Source organism: Vanessa tameamea, chromosome 3 (assembly GCF_037043105.1).
Source record: "Vanessa tameamea isolate UH-Manoa-2023 chromosome 3, ilVanTame1 primary haplotype, whole genome shotgun sequence".
NCBI classification, from domain to species: Eukaryota; Metazoa; Arthropoda; class Insecta; order Lepidoptera; family Nymphalidae; genus Vanessa; species Vanessa tameamea.
The window spans coordinates 12535068-12556781 of record NC_087311.1 but is presented as its reverse complement, the minus strand read 5'-3'; the positions used below and the strand labels follow the sequence as shown (position 1 = coordinate 12556781).

The window sequence follows — 21714 nt, the reverse complement described above, 5'->3', positions numbered from 1 at the left end:
AAGTTTTTACGATTGTGGTTTTTATTATGGTCGACCCTGCGCATCTAACAAGAAGAAAATTTGCATCAGATTTATAAGTTGAAGGAAAATGTAGCAGATGTTAGGAATGGGCTTACATCAAAGTGTGTGAACATGCCTTGGATAAACCCAAGCATTTCATTCGCTTTGACATACCACAAATCCCGGTAGAGATAGATTTATTTTCGAGTGTGGGTATGGAATTTGGAATTAAATAAAATTGAATTTCGATAGCAAAAATGGTTGAATTTTTAAGCCATGATTTGTTTCTGTATTATGAAAAAAATATTAAATCGATTTCAAAAATAAATGCACAAGCTTTATACTAACTCATAAAGCTCTATTATTTCATTTTTATTTATTTTAGAAAAAAGCAGAACAAAAAGTGGTATAATGACAACGTTTTTTTATTTAATTTTAAAACATCCACGGGCTCACAGTTGCCCGTGCCTTTTTTACATTCTAGTTTAATGCATTTTGGCGTTTTATATTTTGTATTATTACTGAACATCACCAGATCTTCGCTGGACTTCGAGCCACGTCTTCCAAGAAGACGACTAGGCCCACACAAAAATGTCATAATTTTTTTAAAATAAAAAACAAATGATAAATGTATCAATAATAATTCCATTGCACTACAGTGAAACGTTGTTAATTGGGATCTCAAGGGACCAAGACGATATGTACCAATTATTGAGGGTTTCCAATAATCCAGTTTTCCAATTAAGCAGGTTTAAAAATATAGTTGTCTCACTTACAGAGGACCCCGCTTACAGAGGTCGAAATGTGCCGTTATTCCATTTTTAGAGGTGGAAATGTTAATAAAAATGCGTGTTTTTGGTGTTATGAATTTAATTTGGGTATGAAAGTATATACATAATGTATTGCATCGAAAAAAAAAACAATACGGTAAAGTTTATGACTTAAAATAATCGGTTATGTTTGTTTACACTTGATTGCTAGTTGCTGAAACCTGTTTCTCGATAAAATAAATTTGATCAAAAATATTAGAATTATCAATATTTTACATTTCTAAATACTTGTGTAAAGTTTCTAAAGCTTCCATTGCCTCACGCTTTGGTATTTTTACTGGAGTCTCTTCACAATCTTCTTCTTCTTTTTCTTCTGTGTCCAAAGAAGAATACATAGCAACTATGTCATCATCATTGAGCTCCTCTGAAATTAGTACATTATCATCCATAGAAACGAAATCCTGAAAAGTCGCCTGCTGTTCATTTAAGTAATTCCTACATGCAGTAATTCTATCTCATTCTGGAAACGTTTCACATATCTCTAGCTCCTCTTGTAGGCTCTCAGGTTCAGATACATTCGGAACTTTGAATCCAGCTTTTTTGAAGCAATTACTAATTGAGGTTTTGCTAACAGAAAACCAGTCTTTTCTTGCAAATCTCATGGTCTGGAGGACGTTGATTTTTGGACTTTTATCCTCTTCTATAAATTTAAGAACATATTGAACCACTTCCTTCCTGTAGTAAACCTTAAAGTTGTTGATAATACCCTGATCCATGGGCTGCAATTTACTTGTGGTATTGGCGGGTAAGTACAATAATATAACATATTCTAATTTGGGCATATTGTTGTGAGCTGTGCAGTTGTCGACAAACATAATGATTTTTCGTTTTTGGACCCTCATATCGGCGTTCACTCTTTTTAACCAATCCGCAAATAATTCCGAAGTCATCCAGGCCTTTTTATTGTTTTGATAATTAACAGGCAACGTTTTAATACCCTTGAAGCATCTTGGGTTCTTAGATTTTCCAATTAAAAGAAGTGGCAGTTTCTCAGTTCCAGACATATTCGCACTTACAAGTACAGTGACCCGATCTTTACTCAATTTACCACCATGGCAAGGCTGACCTTTGAACGTAAATGTTTTATCCGGTAGACATTTGTAGAATAAGCCCGCTTCATCGGCGTTGAATACGTCATCGGAGGAATAATCGTGTAATAAAATTGGAAGGTTTTTAATCCACTCACTACATTCGTTATTGTCCACTGAATTGCTCTCGCCACAAACATTTTTGAATGCGATATCATTTCTTTTCTTAAATCCCTCCAACCACCCATTACTGCCAGAAAAATTATCAATATGCAGCTTATTTGAAAATTCTTGCGCTTTCTCTTTAATCATTGGTCCGCTTATTGGAATGTTATTATCCGCACCTGCTTTATCCATGTACACATATACTTTTCAACTTCAAGATACTCTGCTACTCGTATTCGTTTGAATTTTCCTTTTCCATCAATACACTGAGACCAAATTTTCAGAAGGGCTTACAAAAAGCCCTACCACCAAGTAAAAGCATTTTACTCATTGTTCGATCATTCCTCGATCTACATATACACGTAAATCAATAAAAAATCGTCTCCCAGCAAATAATGTGTTAATACTTCAACATTTCAGTGTATTCAATTTTTATTTAGCGCCGAAATTTATTCACCTGTTGAATTGAACTGTCGCGGGAGATAGATAGACTACATTTAATATTTGACTACCTCATTGGTAGTGGCTGGATTATTAGGCTGCAATTTTAAGGTTTGAAGATTGAGTCACAGATTGGGTCGATAAAGTTATTGGAGTTTTAAAAATGGTAGAATATCTTATGAGTACTTATTACATAACCAAACAGGCTTGCACACAGCTCTACCGCCAAGTAAAACGGACTCAGGTATTACAAGAGCACCTATGTTTGTGCACACACTTGTGAAATATATCACCTAGATATTTCTCTAGTCTCTGGCCTAATTTAATATCGGCCAGGAAATCACATACAATGTGTTTTTTTTATTTAATAAAACATAGAGTTTATATGACATTATAAAATATAGCTAAACTTATAATAACTTAACATAAAGCTCACTTAAACCCTAATATATAATATAAATAAAAATGTCAACTAGTCAATTTAAGGCACTCATGATTTCGAAGATAAGTGGGTAGTTTTCACTAAAAGTGTGAGCCCTTTTAAGGACCTAATAAATCCATATAACGAGGTCTAGCGATCTCGAGAGTCTCGTATCAGAGCGAACGAGCGAAAAGAAATCGGCTAGCTGATAAAGTCATGTTTCTCACAAATTGATATTAATCTATGAACTCTTTGACGAACAAAACGTGAGAAGGAAGACGAAATGTATTGAACATAGTCCGATCTCTGATAGACAGGGATATCTAACTTGAACAAAACAACGGTCTTATTAAAAATAATTTTAAATTTAATCTTTATGTATTTATAGAAACATATTATTTTACAAATGCGGTTCTTTATCACTAGACCAGTTGAGTAACTAAGTCCTAGAGCCCCGAGTATCGAAAACATCGAAACAACTTAAACGAAGCGGTATTTAAAAGAGAAAACCTAAATTTTAACAACGAGAACACTGGTTTAAAAATTTGTGTCATAATTTTTGCAATAGAAATATATTTATTGAACCTTTATACAAAGTTTCATCGCCAATTTCACCCTCTGGGTTAAAGAATTTATGAAATCGTTGTAACAGCTGTCTTTTTCTCATGAACAAAGGTCTAAACATCGATATTCATATTTCTAACTTCCTTGCAAACTTTTCAATTTAAATTTCACTTTCTTAGGTGATAAATTTACAAAAACCCCTTTTTGAGTGCCCACGTAGGCTTGAGAAGAATATCCTGTAAAAATTTTATCCTGTTATATTAGCGGTATATGGTGCCGTCTCTCTATTGCACTATCACGGTCAAACCACCGTATCAGTTTTATGAAAATTGCAATGGAGGAAGCTGGAACCCCAAGGAAGGAGTTTTCATGGAAGCTGGAACTCCAAGGAAGGAGATATGCTGTTTTTCATTTATTACCGAGCTCTTGACAACTAACTCTTAAAATTGGAATGAAGTTGCGGGCGACAACTAGTAGTATACTACTTTGTCATTACAAATAAATATACACTTATAATATCGATGCCTTGAAACAGTGAATATTAGTAAAAGCGCCCGTTCTTTGTATCGTTCTTTTATGTATAAATGCATGGTTATGTACTCACTTTCTTATATATTATATACTGAATTTAAAAAAAAAGTAATTGATATACATAAGTGTAACATAAAAAATATTCAAAGGTCACTGGAATGAGGCTGCCCTTAGTAAAGTTTAAATATTTTAAAATGAAAGAAAGACACTGCTTCTGTTCGCGTTTAGTGCATGAATATATTTATGCTGTATAAATTGCGGAGCTAACTCATATAAAAAATAAAATTGCAACTTTAAATTACTTTTTAATAAAGTATAATTCAATTTCTGTAACACATAAAAGCGCAGACGAACTGGAAACGCAAAAGTTCGTGTTAAATTGAGCGATTGTGTAACAATGTTAGTCGTGGATAATTGCTCTGCTGTCCTGCATAATTTCAACGAACGAAACTTTAGAATAATATCCGAGTGTGTTTGTCTACATTTTTTAGCATATTGGATGTATGAAAAAAAGGTGTAGAGGCATGAACTTACGTATGCGCGTGAAAAGTTTTACTTCTTCGGCATAATTTAAAATATTTTTTAATTGCATTAACTAAGAAATATTTAATTACAATAACATAAGAATAATCTATTTATTATTAATAAAAAATATATTATTATGATAAATGTAATTTCTTCATTTCACAACACACATTCAAAATTTTTATTTGTAAGAAAAGAAATATTGTTAAATAATATAAGTTCAAATGTTGTCTATTTCGAGTGACTTGACAATTCATTGGTGGTTTAGGGAGCAATTTCATCATGTAGTTTTCATGATTGTAACTTTAAAAAACCATCGGCAATAACAATAATGACATTTTTAAACTGAAAGGTGTCTACTCTTGAGACTGCTGCAGATGCCGTTATCAATTAGGACTTATGTCCTTAATAACTTAAGGGATCCGTGTGAAATATTAATAAGTCACCAATAAATTCGCGGGCAACAGATGGTCAGAAATACAAAATCTAAATAAATTTTAACCTAAACCTATCCACAATTATAGATCGTTAAAAAATAATGATTTGTAGTTGACAACAATTTAGTATCCGCAAAATTCGTAAAATCGAGATATTTAGATGTTAAATCCATTAAATTCAATGACATGACAGTTCAAGGGGCGGCCATGTTTGACGTTTACGGGTGCGTTCAGAATAAGATTTCGTGCAGGGGTACAGTAGTTAGTATATTTATATTTGTTTAGTTTTATTTATTTTACTCGAGTGAAGCTGGCTTTCATCTAGTTATAAGTTAAAAATACAAGTAAAACTACTGATAGTAGAGAGAGATAAACGATGTATAACTATTCAACTATCAAAAAAAACGTTTAATTACGATTAGATTTTTTATCAAAGCTGCGAAGTTCAAATTATTAAAACCAAAAAAAATTATATTAACCAATAACCATTACATTAATAAAATTATTAAAATCAAGTTTATATACCTACAAGCAGCAATATTCTGTAAGAAAAAAAATCAATTTTGTAAATCTGTTCTGTAAGTCGGTTGTCGAGATTTTACTGAAGGTTAAATTATTATATACATAGTGAATTGAGTGAAATTGATTTATTACAACTGTTAGCGATCCCTGACATACATGAGATACCACAATTAGGAATCCAATATGTATTAATTTATCGTACAGCTGTTACAAATACCAACAAACAGCCATTAATACTATACACGATATATTACATTTCAAAACTAATAGTAATTATTATTTTGTGATCAATAGCGTTATTTAACAGAAGTCTAATGATTAAATATAATTAGGCTAATAAGGAACTAGCTTTGTCTGTTGTTCTGAAGCGATTGTAATGCACTTTGATATCGCCAGGACCTAGCATTGTATGCGACAGAATTAACAGTGCTATAACATAAACATTCTAAAATATTTGTTTGCTGTTTATTTGTCGGTACATCTGGTTTTTTTCGGCTTATCTCGAAAATGGCTGAATCGATTTTGATGGGACTTTCACTGGTACATAGTTAATGTTTTGTGAGGAGAAATTTAGGTTACTTTTATTTTAGAAAAATAATTCGGTTTTCATGCAAAAAATAAAAACACAAAGTTGTTACCAAAATTTTGTTTCGACTTGTACTCGGGTAACACCTACTCCTGACTAACATTATAAATGAGAACGAAAGTGAGTTTACTACTCAACTGATCATCATGTTTTTTTTTTCCGGGGATCTAAAAGGACACCATATGGTACCTAACCACTGATCGACCCCACTCGGAAATTAATACTAAAATATCTCGCACAAATATTTTACTGTTGTAAAATATTATTCTAAACGACTCCATAAAAGCTGAAACAGACTCCGGAAGACTCATACAATCCATGAATATACGGTACAAATAAATAGTTTTGTAAACAAGCTACGATTAGATCGTCTATCACTGGGTTCGCTTCCACTGTTTGTGTCGTTTAGCGAAATTGAGTAAATAAGGAACCCATTACAGCTCTTTCAAAAGGACTTCGTTTTCGTAGCAATAAAATCTATTTTACAAATGAATATTCGAACGCATCATGTAAATATCTTGGAAATTTTGTTTTGAGTTAGTAATACTTAATAATAGAGTCAAACTATATGAATGAAACACATGGAATTTAATAGTAGAAAGCCTTTGATTTGTATGTGTTGAATAAACCCGTATTTGAGCAGCGTTGTGGAATAAAATCAAAACCTTTCCCTTAACAAATGAGGAGTCCAACACTAGAACCAGTAGATAAATATTATTTTCAAAGAAGAACGTAAAACAAAACAACAGAAAAGATACATGGCATAGACAACACGTATAAGGGTATATATACACATATAAGTTTAATTTTTTCAAAAAAAAAACAATGAATGATCAAAACTAAATCTGGCGATAATACTGGTGAGGCACACTCACAAGTTATTGTATCGCCATAACAGCTCTATTCAGTGTCGTGGTGTTCCGTTTTTAGCGGTGAGTGAGCCAGTGTAACAACAGGTATAAATAACATATCAGTTCCGAAGGTTGCTGGCGCATTGGTGATGCAAGAAATGTTTTTTTTTTACTGTGCCCATGACTGGACGCATTGGTTACCACTTCCCATCAGTTAGCCTCCAGTCCGCATACCTATAATTATTATTTTTAACAATTAACGTAAAACCAAAGAGTAGAAAAGATATACAAATTATTTCAGAAAAAACTCCATTCGAAAGTCTCTTAACAATTAAGCAACCAAAGCAGTAGACTGTTTTATAAAATACATTTCGACTGTTTTTAAAAGTAAAATACAGAATATGTTTCAATTTGAATGTTAAACAATAAAATGAGTTTTTCCATTATATGATTTCAATATTGTAAATAGTATCAATTCTACAAATATACCATTCTCACCCGTTCCACATCGTCGAACATGAAGCTGGGATGCGAATACGAATGTTTTGCAAAGCCATATTTCGCTGCGGCTCAACGGTGCGCGTATTGGCTTTTAACACATCGCTCCCAACTGATGCGCGGAAGTTTTTGTATTAATTAGATCACTTTTTATAGAATACTATTTATGTTTATATCGTAAGTAGGCGGACTGGCAAATGAAACACTTCATGGCAAGTCACGGTCACCACATTTGCTTTGGACATTGGCGACGTGGAATTTTTTAAAATTCCTAACATCGCCAATGCGACACCAACAGAAAGCACTGTTTCAGGAGCTAGTACCTTCCTTTATATTAAAATACAGGCTTTGGCAAGTTGATTGTTAAGAGTGCGTAATTCGTATTCAAGCCTGCTAACAGAATACGTTAAGTAAAGGTACTGCTAAGTTACGTAATTCAAATTCAAATTTTCTAAGAGAATACATATGACTATAGATACTACACCTTTGAGACATGTGCTCATTCGTTTTTATAAGTAAATACGCAAGAAATTTATCAATGCCTGGTAACTATATCTAAAAATCGATTCGAATCGTTCCGAAGAAATCGATTCGTATCTTTTGAAGTCATCAAAAACGTAACTCAAAAACAATTGGCTGTCGGTTACTGATGTACAATAACGATTCGTTAAATATACGAACTGGAAACCGAGGTTGAAACCGTAACTGTCAAAATTAATGAATAAGAAATATTTGAGATATAAGAATATTTTATAGAAAAGAGAAGAAAACATTAAATTAAATGATGACAAAGTTTTACGTACCTGAAATTAAATTTGAATATCTCGTAAGTTCGTTCGATGTCATAAATGGTTGTCATTCATAATTTAAGGATGCGAGATAATGAGTTACTCGTTCTGCATATATTGTTACATACTATGAATTTATTGACGAATTCGTTATTAATATAGATTTAATAAATCAACGATAACGCACTGATATCCTGTGACTCACTTGTAGTGGTCTCCAACAAGTCTTTCGGAATCTCTATCCCAAGGTCATGGATCGTATAAACCAACTGTTATTTATATCTTAAAATATATAAATAAATATTTCGTTCACAACGCTTGTGAAGAAAAAGGTTTACCTTATTCATAGCATTGTAATAATTAGCAGAACAAATTAAAACAACCTTCAAATAAATAGGATTCATTATTTTAAGTGATTTGGCAGAAATCTTAATACTTTAATCAATAATATTCAGTGCGTGTATTTTATAACTATTGTTACGTCTCTAGTGACAAAAATGTAAATAAAATACTTATTGATTTTTTTTACTTATAAACTTGAAAACTTATATGCCATGACGACAAATATATTTGAAAGCAATAAATAATGCATATTTCTTATGATTATGTTAATATATAGCAACAAAGTATATGTAGTAATATGTTAATATATAACATACGCGTGAGAAGAACGACGGAGGTGACCCCTGATTATGCTCTAATGTCCATTACGTCATACGAGAAAGCCAAAGCGTTTGCCGTCACGGCGTACGGCTCATTCTTTTTTTTTTTTTTTAATTTTATCGGTTGGCGGACGAACAAATGGGCCACCTGATGGTAAGTGGTCACCACCGCCCATAGACAATGGCGCTGTAAGAAATATTAACCATTCCTTACATCACCAATGCGCCACCAACCTTGGGAACTAAGATGTTATGTCCCTTGTGCCTGTAGTTACACTGGCTCACTCACCCTTCAAACCGGAACACAACATTCCTTAGTACTGCTGTTTGGCGGTAGAATATCTGATGAGTGGGTGGTACCTACCCAGACGGGCTTGCACAAAGCCCTACCACCAAGTTACGCCCAAGACAATAGACATTTCTCATAAAAACAAGAACATAATTTGACGTATAAATTCCTTTTTTTTTCGATTCATTCGAATAGAAACACGAATATAAAATTGCCTTACGAAAGCGAAATTAGGTAAAAAAGTAAGATTTCTGGAATTGGTCTACAATAATACGCCTAAGGAAATGAGATAAATGAGTTCAAAATGACTTGGCAGCGTGTGAGTGTTGGAGTCATTTGAAGAAACGTTCAACTGTATTTATTTTGAGTTGAGAGTAATATCAGTTCAGGGTTGATGGTAATCAACGACAGCAGACATTATGAAGTTATATTTGGTTCATTCACTTCTTAATATTGTATGAACGTTTCGGAAAATTACTTCAGCAGCTTGAACAAGATTCAAAACCTAAATCGTAAATTAAATGTGACCTTGAAAATTCTGGTGCCAATTTTTTCAGGTCTTAGTCTATCTTTTATGGGTAAATTATTAACGGTTAATAAATATAAATAAGTACTTTTTTGGTTATCTTTTTAAAGACTGCTTACAATTGGAATTACATTAATAAAAAATAAAAAAAACAAATTGAATTTATTTTACGCGATCGAATTAAATTTAAAGTTACCTACTACTGGCTGGGAATGTCGATTCTAACAAGAACAACCGACAAGAAAGACAGTACGAACTTTTTTGAAATCAATTTAATCAGATTATATAGACATATTAATTCAATACAATTCAATTTAATTTTATTGTCTTAAAATCAATATATACAAACGAAACGGCGAATTGTTTTTAACCTTGGGAAAATACTCTAAAGCTAATTTATATTCCTAGAGAAAATTCTGAAAAAATATTTGATGTGTAATAAAATATCTGACTTGAACGAAATACAAAAGGACTTACTTTATGGCAGTGAATTGTAAGATTTATCTCGAGATCTTTGCGAATCGACCGATAAATTGAAGATTTGTGACCTTCGAAAACTTTTTCGACAAGATTCCATTAGGATTTTTATTTATTGGCACTCGTTTCGAATACTTCATCAAAATTCTAGATCCACACTGAGTATATAAATAACACAGTAACACGTTTTTTTATAAATTTAGATTGAAATGTATGTATTTCACATAGACACATTCGAATCGTAATTTCACAAGATTAAATTAAATTTAAGGACATAAATTGTTTCAAACTGTACAGTAGATTTTATAGAGAACTGGCCCAGCAACAGGCCCACTAGTTACTTTTTCTCTCAAATGAAATACATCTCGAAACGAATGTTACGTCCTTTTCATATCTATATAATCGTAGTCTTTTATTGTGTAAACTTTACCTATTTTTTTTAATATGACTTTAATCAACGAATATAAGAATAATCAACGATATAAAAATTAATAACTATGGAACCTCAACAATATCCTCGAATATAATATGCTTGTTGTTGATATAATACGCTTTTATCATTTAAGCAACAACAATATATGTGCAATTATGGCAACATTAGATGTGTAATTCCCTTCAATCCACAAAATTGATGTAATTTATGTAAATATACTACTCTCTAGATTTTTACATACTTACGAAAAATATACTTATATGCTGACTGTCTCGTTGGTATAGGGACTAGAAGCCCCACGTCGGACGTCTTTCGTTAAAAAATTATCAGTAATAGACCAGAATCTGGAAGTTGGAATTGTGTACACTACCGTGCTTCGAAAAAAACGTAAAACTGTTGATCTGGCGCCTGATCTCTTACCAGTCATATCAGACTTGCCGTATCATCGGATTATAAGAATGAGGGAATAGGGAGGTCTCCTGTACTTGCACACACACAGGTGTGTACTATAATGTCCTGTCAAATCAGTCAATCAGTCAAAAATACGTACAAAGATTTACATAATCTTAGTAAAAATACTTATAAATTGTGAATATTATGGATACTTAATGATTTATAAAATAATGCCAAAGAAAGGTAATGAATAAATTTGTTGAAAACGAACGTCGCCTCAAGCTCTATTATTAAGTAGGAACTTCTGTGTAAGTTACAAAGTCGAGGAAAGCTAAAGTCCTTTTTACTGACCCTTTTTAGACGGCTCGAATATCTTTCTTGACAAAGAATGGAAAAAATATTTACATTTTTTTTTCTAATTAATTATATATTATATAATATGATGCACCGAACGAGCTAGCAGCATACTATATTATTATTATTAAATATTCCTCTTGAAAAAATGCTTCGACATCATGTCGCAAATGACTATAATGATGAAAACCATAATCCTCCGGAAAAGTGTATCGACAATTCCTCGATAAATTACAATGAAAATTAAACGTGAAAATAAAACAATTATAATATGACGTGTTGTTATTAGGACATTTTATGTATATCAACATCTACCCGCAAACGTCAGTCTCGTGAACAAGACATTCGTAAATAATGTCGAAATATCGAGCTCCACCAAATAAAAATAAAAAACATGGTAAATATCCCGTTTTAAAAACTGTTAGTAATAAAAATAACCATGTTAATTTAAAATCTTATATTATGTATATTTTCATTAAAGATTAAATAAACTAAATTAAATATATATTTGGGGCAAAATTATTACAGTGAAAATTTAAGCCGCGTGGAAGGAGGCAAGAATATTGCAAAATGCTTTTATGAAGCGGCATTACTTCGCTTAATCGCTGTTCAGATTACCAGGAAAATCAATTACCAGCCACAAGGTTCGTGCCAGCATCAGACAATCCCAGTGGTCTAAAAAAACAAAGCTGATAGTGAATTAAAAGAATGGAGAGAAAATATTAGAAAGATTGTGCAATGTAAATTAGTCCACCTGCTTTCCTCAAGGAAATCTTTGCTTTAAGCATAGCGGTGCTTTAAAACTCGACTTTTTTAGACTATTGTATTATATGATAATATCCCAAGATTTTTAGAAATTATGTTAGCCAATGCGAATGGCAATATGTCGTGAACCAGTGACCCGAAATTTTGGAAAAAGACCCGAATCAATTTTTGGTTATATAAACTAATGTGATATCCGTACCTGGGTACTTTACCTTTTAGTTGTTTATGGTTTTATTAGCTGTTTTTTTTTAAATGTCTGTAATAACTTAAAGCACCGGAAAAAAGTAAGGTGCGGAAATGTAACCTAAAGCTGTCCTCACGCCTTTGTCGCCGAACTCTTTTTATGGAACAGATAGGTGGACGGGCAAATGAACCACCTAATGGTAAGTGGTCACCATCGCCCATAGACATTGGCACTATAAGAAATATTGACCTTTGTAAATATTTTCTTATATTGCCAAGGCGCCAATAAATTTAGGATGTAAATTGGTATATTCCTTGTGCTTCTTGTCATATTGGCTCACTCCTTCTTCGAATCGGACCACAACAATACTAAGTTGCTGTTTAGTGGTAGATTATCTGATGAGTGGGTGGTACCTATCCATACGGGATGGCACAAAGCCTATCTACCACCAAGTAGAACTGAATAGAACTAAACGATGACCTCCGTAGTCGAGTAGTGTGTATACCGGTTTTCATGGGTCGATACTCTGAGGTCCCAGGTTCGATTCCCGGCCGAGTCGATGTAGAAACAGTTCATTAATTTTCTATGTTGTCTTGGGTCTGGGTGTTTGTGGTACTGTCGTTACTTCAGATTTTCCATAACACAAGTGCTTTAGCTACTTACATTGGGATCAGAGTAATGTATGTGATGTTGTCCAATATTTATTTATTTAAAAAAATATATTACTAAACAAAATAATTGTTAAGAAGGTCACATTTGAGGGTATGTAATATTGTAAGCAACAGCGACAATGTAAGCATAATATATAATATGATTTTTTATATACCAAATTGTCGACTCATTCAAGAAATAAATGGAAGATTTTCAATAGCATCAGTAATGTTATTTTAGTACTTCAAGATTTTCTCGCTTAACAGAAAAAAAACGATAGGCAATTTAAAATAATATCTTAAGGAGATTGAACAATAATTTGCCTCCGTCGATAAAATAAAACGTGAACCATTAATCCTCATTTAATAATTGGTATTCCTATTAGTACCGCTTGATTTTTTTGGACCTTCGACTTTGTGGTTGGGTCTTGTGTGTGCTGGGCGTATTTAACATTTTAATTCTACTGATAATTAATTAAAAGCGGCCCTTGACAATAAAAGCAATGGTCATATTGTTATATAATACTAATTAAACGGTGGTGACCATTTTCCATCAGGTGGATTAGTTAAAATCAAAGAAAAAACTAAAAATCACATCAAAGTTATTGCATAAGTGAGTTTAGTGGAAACAGACGAGGTTAAAATGCACCGAGCAATATCAATAAATATAATGATTGTAGTCCCAGAATAAAAACAAGTTATCTACTAATTTCTATAATCGCAAATTATAAATTTCAACAATTTATGATTATTATATTTGATATAGTAATATTATTAAGCGGTTACAACTATACAATAGTATATAAGAATATCGTAGAATGACTGAAATACTGGACGGAACTTCTTTAATTAATTACTTTTGTTCCGGACGTTTCTCGGAGATTTTCGTGACCGCCGCTAATTAGCGCTATCAACGGTTCCAGATCGCTTTTATCTTTCTGCTTCTCAGTGGAATTTTATTAATTCTAATACTACGCAAGTTTCGTTATTAAGTTTAATCTTTTTATTCTTTCCTACACCTTCTTGACTCCAGTTGTGGTGGGATTTCTTAGTTATAATTATTTTTAAATATAGTCCTAAAAATAAGTCCTAAATAAAAAATATCTATATAAAATATAGATATTTTTTACTAAATAACTAACGATTATAGATATATTAACAATAATACATGCGATATAGGTAATATTCTCGATACAGTTTGTGAGACTCGTGAAGAGAACACAAATGGCAAGCACTAAGAAGATTCTGGATTACAACCTCAAAATGGCGATTCATAATTATAGTCACCAGAGTATGGACAAACTGGCCAAATACAATGCAGACCAAGGAATCCCGAATCTCACGAAGACTAATAAAAAACACTACTCAACACATACAAAGTCGAAGTCGATGAAGAAATCGTTGCCTTAGAGTTCAATGCAAAATTCGACATCAATTCGTAATCCAAAATTTCAGATTGTAATGTTACCTGGCAATAAAATGCATGCAAAGGAAAATACATAACCATTGTAAATAATGCAATATAACAACGGCAAAGGACAGCGCTTTTGTGGAGAAATATCTTTACATATGCATGACGGCAACTGCGACAGAATAGCGGCACGACCGTCATGGGTGGGGGTTTCTGGTACAGGGTTCATGGCGTAGGTCTCAGGAAATTAACCACAACGATACACTATGACAATTCTTGTATTTTATGGAGGTAATCAGCAATCACAAATTATAAAGTAGGTGTATTACAATTATCAGAGTTGCGTGAACCAACGGTCCCCTTTGGAAGGCCCGAACTGTATCGCACTTTATAATAAAATTTAGCTTCCGACTCAAAAGAATTCAAAATGTGACAGTTGTCCCTTCAAACGATTCCGATCACGTGACTCATTACGTCACGGCGTTCACACCCCACAGATACAATAAACTGAATTACTATTTATTCGTAATTGACGACACATATAATACACACAAACAGTTAAAACTAAAAAAAATACACAATGACTAGTTCTTACCAATTTAATATAATAATAGCATAAAATATAGGAAGTGATAAAGTCAGAATATCTAAAATTATGCTGATATAAAATGTTAATAATATGTTTGTCAGTCGGCCCATATAGCAAAAAAAAAAAAACATTAATAGTGCCTTAATTTATTTTCATTATAATACTTTTGTCATAATGTATTGAAGCAGTTTCAAAACAAATTACAATAAATTACAATATGGAGTACTAATGAGGAACCGCTATATTATAACGCTGACAAAGATATAAATTTTCAATTTATATAAAAGTAATTTATATTTTTTCTAGAATAAAAATGTTTTTTCGATATTGTACTTTGTATACTTTTCAATCCTGTTCATTTCCCTCGATGAAATAGATGGAGTCTACCAAATAAACCTTTATAAAAATAAACTGGACAAAGGGGCCAATCTGGGATGCAATCAAATCGTAAATTGGATTTTTTAGCCATACTTCAGAAAATGAGAAAACAAACATTGTGTTAGTTTTGACTTATATATATTAATATTGTAAAGAGATAAAAAAATCTGTTTGAAAGCAGGAGGTAATCTTCTGAAACAATGAACCAATTCTAAAAAAAATTCATTTGTATATCTATTTTATACATATGTATCTATATTATTTTCGAGTGTTATGGGTACATCCGTATCGTATGAATTGCTCTAGTGTGAAGCCGGAAGGTCACTAGTATTATATTTGAGCCTTAAAATTCATTCTTGTGTTATATTATTAAAGTTAATGAGATTCGACGATTTTCATGTCTACATGTTTGAATTGCGCTTCACACACAGAAATCCCTGCTTTCTGCCTTAGGCTTAGTGTGCCAGTGTATAGACATGAGGGACATAACATCTTAGTTCCCAAGATCGGTGACACATTTACGATGTAAGGTACGGTGGTTACAAGGAGCAGTGGTTACCATCAAATTAACAGGTAGGCCGTTTAAAGAATAAATTGACATTACATACGTATATTTTGTCCTAGTCATATTAAAATTTATTTTTTTATTTATTATATAGATTAAATTAAAGCTTGCGTTTATCTTTAATTTAAAATAAAAAAAAAACAAAAATTATATCATTTACAATACATTTACTTTTGTTTTTAAAAGAAACAATCCGTCCGTCCGTCCGTCCGCATATTCACAAAAAAACGACGATACACTGGTACAGTGTTATTTAACATTATAGACATTCACAATAATTATCGTTTCCTCTTAGTGATTATATTCATTTCAGTCCTAAGTAAATTTTGAAACGTACAATTGAATTTTAATAGCTTTTTCCTTTGTTACAGATTCGTGCAACCAGAGAATGCAGGTTACTAGATTAAATTAAAATACTTCTATTCCTCGGTCGCTGTCAGCGCACCGCAAACTACCTAATTTGGTCCGACTTTGATGTTCCATTCAAACCTTTTCAGTAGCTCGTGGTCTCACACAAAGGCTTGAATTCAAATAACGCTTTTCAAAACTCTTTGAAATGCTACTTTTAATTTCATCTAAAATAATTTTAGGTTATTTTTTAATATCACCTTATTAATATCGTAGCGAATGTATAAACAATGATCTTTGTTTCTTTTTTAACACCAAATACCTACGAGTTTATTATCTATACTAATATTATAAACGTGAAACTGTTCACTAGATCAGAATTCGAAGAAATTTGTTATGAAGCAAGCTTGGATTTCAAGAAAAGACAGGCTTTTTATACTTAGCACCTGAGTACCAACTGCTAAAGTGAGTGCGAAGCCGCCGGCTACAACTATTTCCTAACATTTTTATTTGAAAGTTTTTGGGTATATTTACATAAATAGTCAAGAATGAATGATTTACATACTGCATATTATAATATTTACATATATTCAATCGATATCAATACATCAAAGAAAAGAGCACAAAATACTTGTACCATTTTCCAATTTTATATCCAAAGTTAGACGTTGGTCAAAGTAGCTGCCAGCTCTTGGGTCTTCGACTCAATAAGTAGTTTCAAAATGGCGTGACTGATAGACTATTGGGTCAAATGTTTCCACTTAAAATAGTACAAAATTGCTGTTATTGATGCCTTTATTGTTCATATGAGTATGAACAATAGGGTAAGCCCTATTTTGAAGGTTTTACGCTGAATTAGCGTAACCGGATTCATTGTTTTCAAAGTATTTTTATTTATATTAAAATTAAGTAGGAAAATATGCATAACGCAAACGTGTATAATGAATCAAAAATATTCTGATAAATGCATGTATCTGTATCAGTTAAAAAAGTTGAGAGTTCTTTAAGTCATAATCATAGAATTGGTATTAACAGTTAATTTGATCTACTTAATAATATAAAAATGTGGAATCAGTATTTGATTATTATTATTAGTAATGAAGGCTTTCATTTTATCCATGTACTAAAACGAATAATGATCGTCTGTACTAGATTGTGGTGTCACCAGCTCTAAAAATACATTAAACAAATTATTCAGTTAAGTTGAAAATTCAGTTGCAAAAACTGATCCACATGTACTAATAGTTGATGTTAAATTAAAAGCTTGTTAAAAGTGCCGAGATTTCTATTAGATTCCATTAGGCTTAATGGATGTAGTACATGAATATTTCACGACCTCCGTGGTCGAGTAGTGTGTACACCGGTTTTCATAGGTATGCCACTCCGAGATCCCGGGTTCGATTCCCGACCGAGTCGATTTAGAAAAAGTTCATTATTTTTCGATGTTGTCTTGGGTCTGGGTGTTTGTGGTATCTTCGTTACTTCTGATTTTCCATAACACAAGTGCTTTAGCTGCTTACATTGGGATCAGAGTAATGTATGTGATGTTGTCCAATATTTATTTATTTATTTATTTATACTAAATTCGCAGATAAAGTTCGAGAAATGGAGACCTGGCCTAGCCGTGGGATATTTACCTTTATTTTATTCGTAGTACATTACCTTTTATTTATTTTACTCAAACAGATTGAACTATTCTGTAATAAACATTGTTATATTATTTTTAAAAACGTTTATTTTCTAATTGATCCTTTCAAAAATTTTATACCTTTTCTGTAATAAGAATATAAACTCGCAAAATATCTTTAAAATGCTTACGAAGACTTTATTCCTTTTTACGAGCTGATCTTGTTATATGGGTCGGTGTTGTAAAGGATACCCCTAAACTTTATGACAAATGCAAGGACGCTTTACTATAAAATCCTTATTTTGTAATTTGACTTGTAAAATCTATATTCGAGTAGTAGCTAATTACGATGTAATTTAGCCCTTAGAAAAATTATACAATTATTTATTTAATATGTCGACTGCTTGCACTGTGGCCTCCACACGCTACAATTGACGAGTCCATAAAATGTATGAAAATTACAGGAAATATGCCGGTGGCGGCGTTTCGTGGTTGTGGCTGGTGGCTCGTGTGTGGCAACCCTTTGTAATAGATTTCAAATACTAGAAATAACATCATATGAGATTGCAGCCGTTCCAGCACTTTCAGCCTCAGAACAACCTGGTGGATAAGGACTCAAAAGTCTATAAACAGACCAGATACATTATTCGGAACCAATAGCGAAAAATCACTTCTGTTAGTCCGGACCTGAAATGAAAACTTTTTTAAATATAAATTATATACATATATAATACTATTATCGGCTGCTACTTCGCTCGGGTTTCAGGGCTATTCTGGGCTCGCGTTTTGGCCGTCGTGTGTTAGGCACAAAATGTCCGTCCTTGAAGTTCAGTCTTATTTCATACCGAATTTCATCAAATTCGGTTCAGTGGTTTGGCTATGAAAGAGCAGCAGACTGACAGACAAAGTTATAATATTACGCGGACATATCGTATTCATAATATTAGTACAGAATGTAGAGAGAAAAAAAGTCGGTACTCATAATTAAATAGAAATATTTTTTTTTTGTAACGGAATAATAATTAGAGTAATAGTTCTATGGTTCGCCATGAATATAATAATAGTGCCAGAGCTTTGTTCTATAGTTCGATGAACTTGATTTACAAAATGACCTTCATTGTTTTTTTTTTATTATGATGTGATATACAGATGGAAAACCGATTACGTCGGCTCATATTTATTAAGGTCTTATCATCATCATCATTTCGCCCTTGTGTGGGACAACGGCAAAACGATTTATACACCACACTGTTTCGACTGTGTCTGTGACTTGTGAGGCTTATATCACTGCAAACGTAAGATTTTTATTGTATATATTCTTAGAAATAAGACCAGAAGTTATTTTTTTTTAAATACAAATTTATTACTACCCTCAAGAAAACAATTTACAAAACGAATCTACTTTGAAAACAATTAAATTTAACAAACCAAAATTAAATGAAAACTAAAAATGTAAGACCTCTGAAACTATTACAACAATTACGGAACAATCTAACGAAAAACCCAACGGACAGAATGCCGTTGCCAAGATGTTGACCCGATAACAGCCAAACAGCAAAAGAGATCGCGCCGGGTGCTGGCGCTGCTTTTTATATGTTTGCCCCACTCTTCTTCCATCTTCTACAATATTATATTTGTTCATCAATATGGGCATTGGAATATTACATGAATATAGGTAAATACATTTTAGGGACATTGTAAAAGTTATACAATACAAATTACTAAGTAATTATTGTCTTCTAATTATAATTCTAAATATAAATAAACTTTGGAGAGTTAATAAAAAAATCATAATTATTTCAATATTTAATCCAATTTAGAAGAAGTGAATTAAATTGAGAAAATATGAAAAATCAATTACATTAATAATTGAATAAAATAGTCGATATGTTTGTTTTAGTATTTATTCTGCGTATATCAATGCAGATATGCCTCACTTCAAATTTCAGTCAAACATGAATTACTTTCACACAAAGTATGTGATTGTTATTGTAAGTGAAGTGAACGATATTCCAGATTCATTAAAAGTTTTAGAGTATCTACCCCCATGCCGCGGAAAGCACGCAAAACCATCGGTTCTTCGTCTGACATTTTTATTAACGTTTATCAGATTTGCTATCCGATTGAATTATTGTTGTGGGAAATAGAGTGTAACTGTGTTAGCGAACGCACTTGTGTGATTTCACATTTTGTGTGTCACATAAAGCGAATACTGGATTTGAGACATGTCTGTGCCGTGCCTTAGGCTATGGCTTTAATACGACTAATTAATTATGTACGTGCTACAAGAGAAATGTTGATACGTCATCCTTTAATTTACGAATAATTATTTCTTAGATCCGAGACATATTATTATGTACTGCTACGCTAATGGAATATATAAATACAGAATTAAATTGAACAGATACGTCACGTAATGTATGTCGGAGTAGATACTTACCGAGATGAGAGCACGGAAAATATTCTAATTAGTTGGTATATTTCGGTATAAAAAATAATATATATTTAATGTCTTCCTTATCGATATCGTCCACGGGAGCAAATCGTACGTGAGACCAGTCAAGCGTGTCCGCAAACAAAGTTTTAGTCTCCATTCCGCATACTCATAATCCGATGGTACAATATATCCAGCATGACCGGAAAGGGTTCAGGTGCTGGACCAATATCTCAACGTGCTCTCTGAGACACGGAAGTGTAAATCCTTTCAATTTCCAGACTCTAGGCTATCACTGAGAATTTTTTGAGAAAAACACCCAATAGTTTTATCAGCCCCGATCTTTGAACTCACGACCTACGGATTTACGACCTTATATCTAGACACTGCACCGACAAATCAGTCGGTATTTAGAAAACTGATTAACATTATAATTTTAATTGAAAAACTTTCAAAAGAAACAGTTTTCTTTTTTCTTCATAATCAATCATCTCTCAGATGTAGGAGACAGTTCGAGGTTCCGGCGACGTGCTAATTATTGCGACACGAACGTGATTAATTACGAGTGATTAATAAACATACAGGTATCATTAATATTCATTTTATCGTGTATAATTACAATATACTCACGAGAGGAGCAGAATTAAATCGAAACATAAACATGACTGAGTAACTACTCTACTGTTGAAGTAACTAATTTGTTTTTGTTAAGTATTTTGTTTCGTGCAGCATCTTTAACGCGACGATGTTGAATTAGCATTAAAAGGGCTCAAGTAAAACAGCAACAGACGTTCAACGTAGTACGTTTAACATCTTCATGCACATAGTAATACATTGCTAGACATAGGTTTCTCCTAAGATTCACATAAGCTACTAGGCGTCCTTCTTTCATATGCAGTAGGATTTAACCCTCTTCTTTAGGTAATCAGTTCATCTGGCTTCACCATCTAATAACAATGGTGAAGCCAATCGTATTCCACTGCTAGACGTAGGTCTCTCCTAGCATGCATAAAGCATCAGTCTTTTCTGTCTTCGCGTAATGCCACTTTCTTTAGGTCAATTTTGATGTTTTCACTCAAGGAAATGTATGTTCCAACGGCCATCGATCATTTGTCATACTTAGTCAGAACTCTGTACTGTAAAATTTTTTATGTACACAATTCATACAACGAAAGTAAATTAAATTGAACCTCGGGAAATTCTTTGTGAATTAGAAACGTTGTATAGATCTTGATTTTTTACTAACAGCGTCCAAAAAGGTTTTGTTCCAATACATTTTCATTTAGGGTATGGTAAATTAGCCACATCACGGTTTCAAGAATATATGCGAGTAATTATAATAAGATTTATTAACTCGACGGTAGTTGGTAATTATTGGAACTTACTGTGAATATCGATATTATTCTTTGATATATATATAGAATTTGTTAATAACTAACTGA

The 21714-nt window shown here is 32.5% G+C and overlaps 1 protein-coding gene across 1 annotated transcript; it reads right to left on the bottom strand.

Annotated features, from left to right (window-relative positions):
• Nucleotides 1-1285: 1285 nt before the first annotated feature.
• Nucleotides 1286-1834, bottom strand: LOC135193907 (tigger transposable element-derived protein 6-like). The gene has a single exon (XM_064218332.1). The coding sequence runs from the start codon at nucleotides 1832-1834 to the stop codon at nucleotides 1286-1288; it is 549 nt and encodes a 182-aa protein (XP_064074402.1).
• Between the last annotated feature and the right edge of the window lie 19880 nt (nucleotides 1835-21714).

Coding starts and splice junctions, on each gene's coding strand:
- LOC135193907 (XM_064218332.1), bottom strand. CDS start 1,834: ATGTCTGGAACTGAGAAACTGCCACTTCTTTTAATTGGAAAATCTAAG.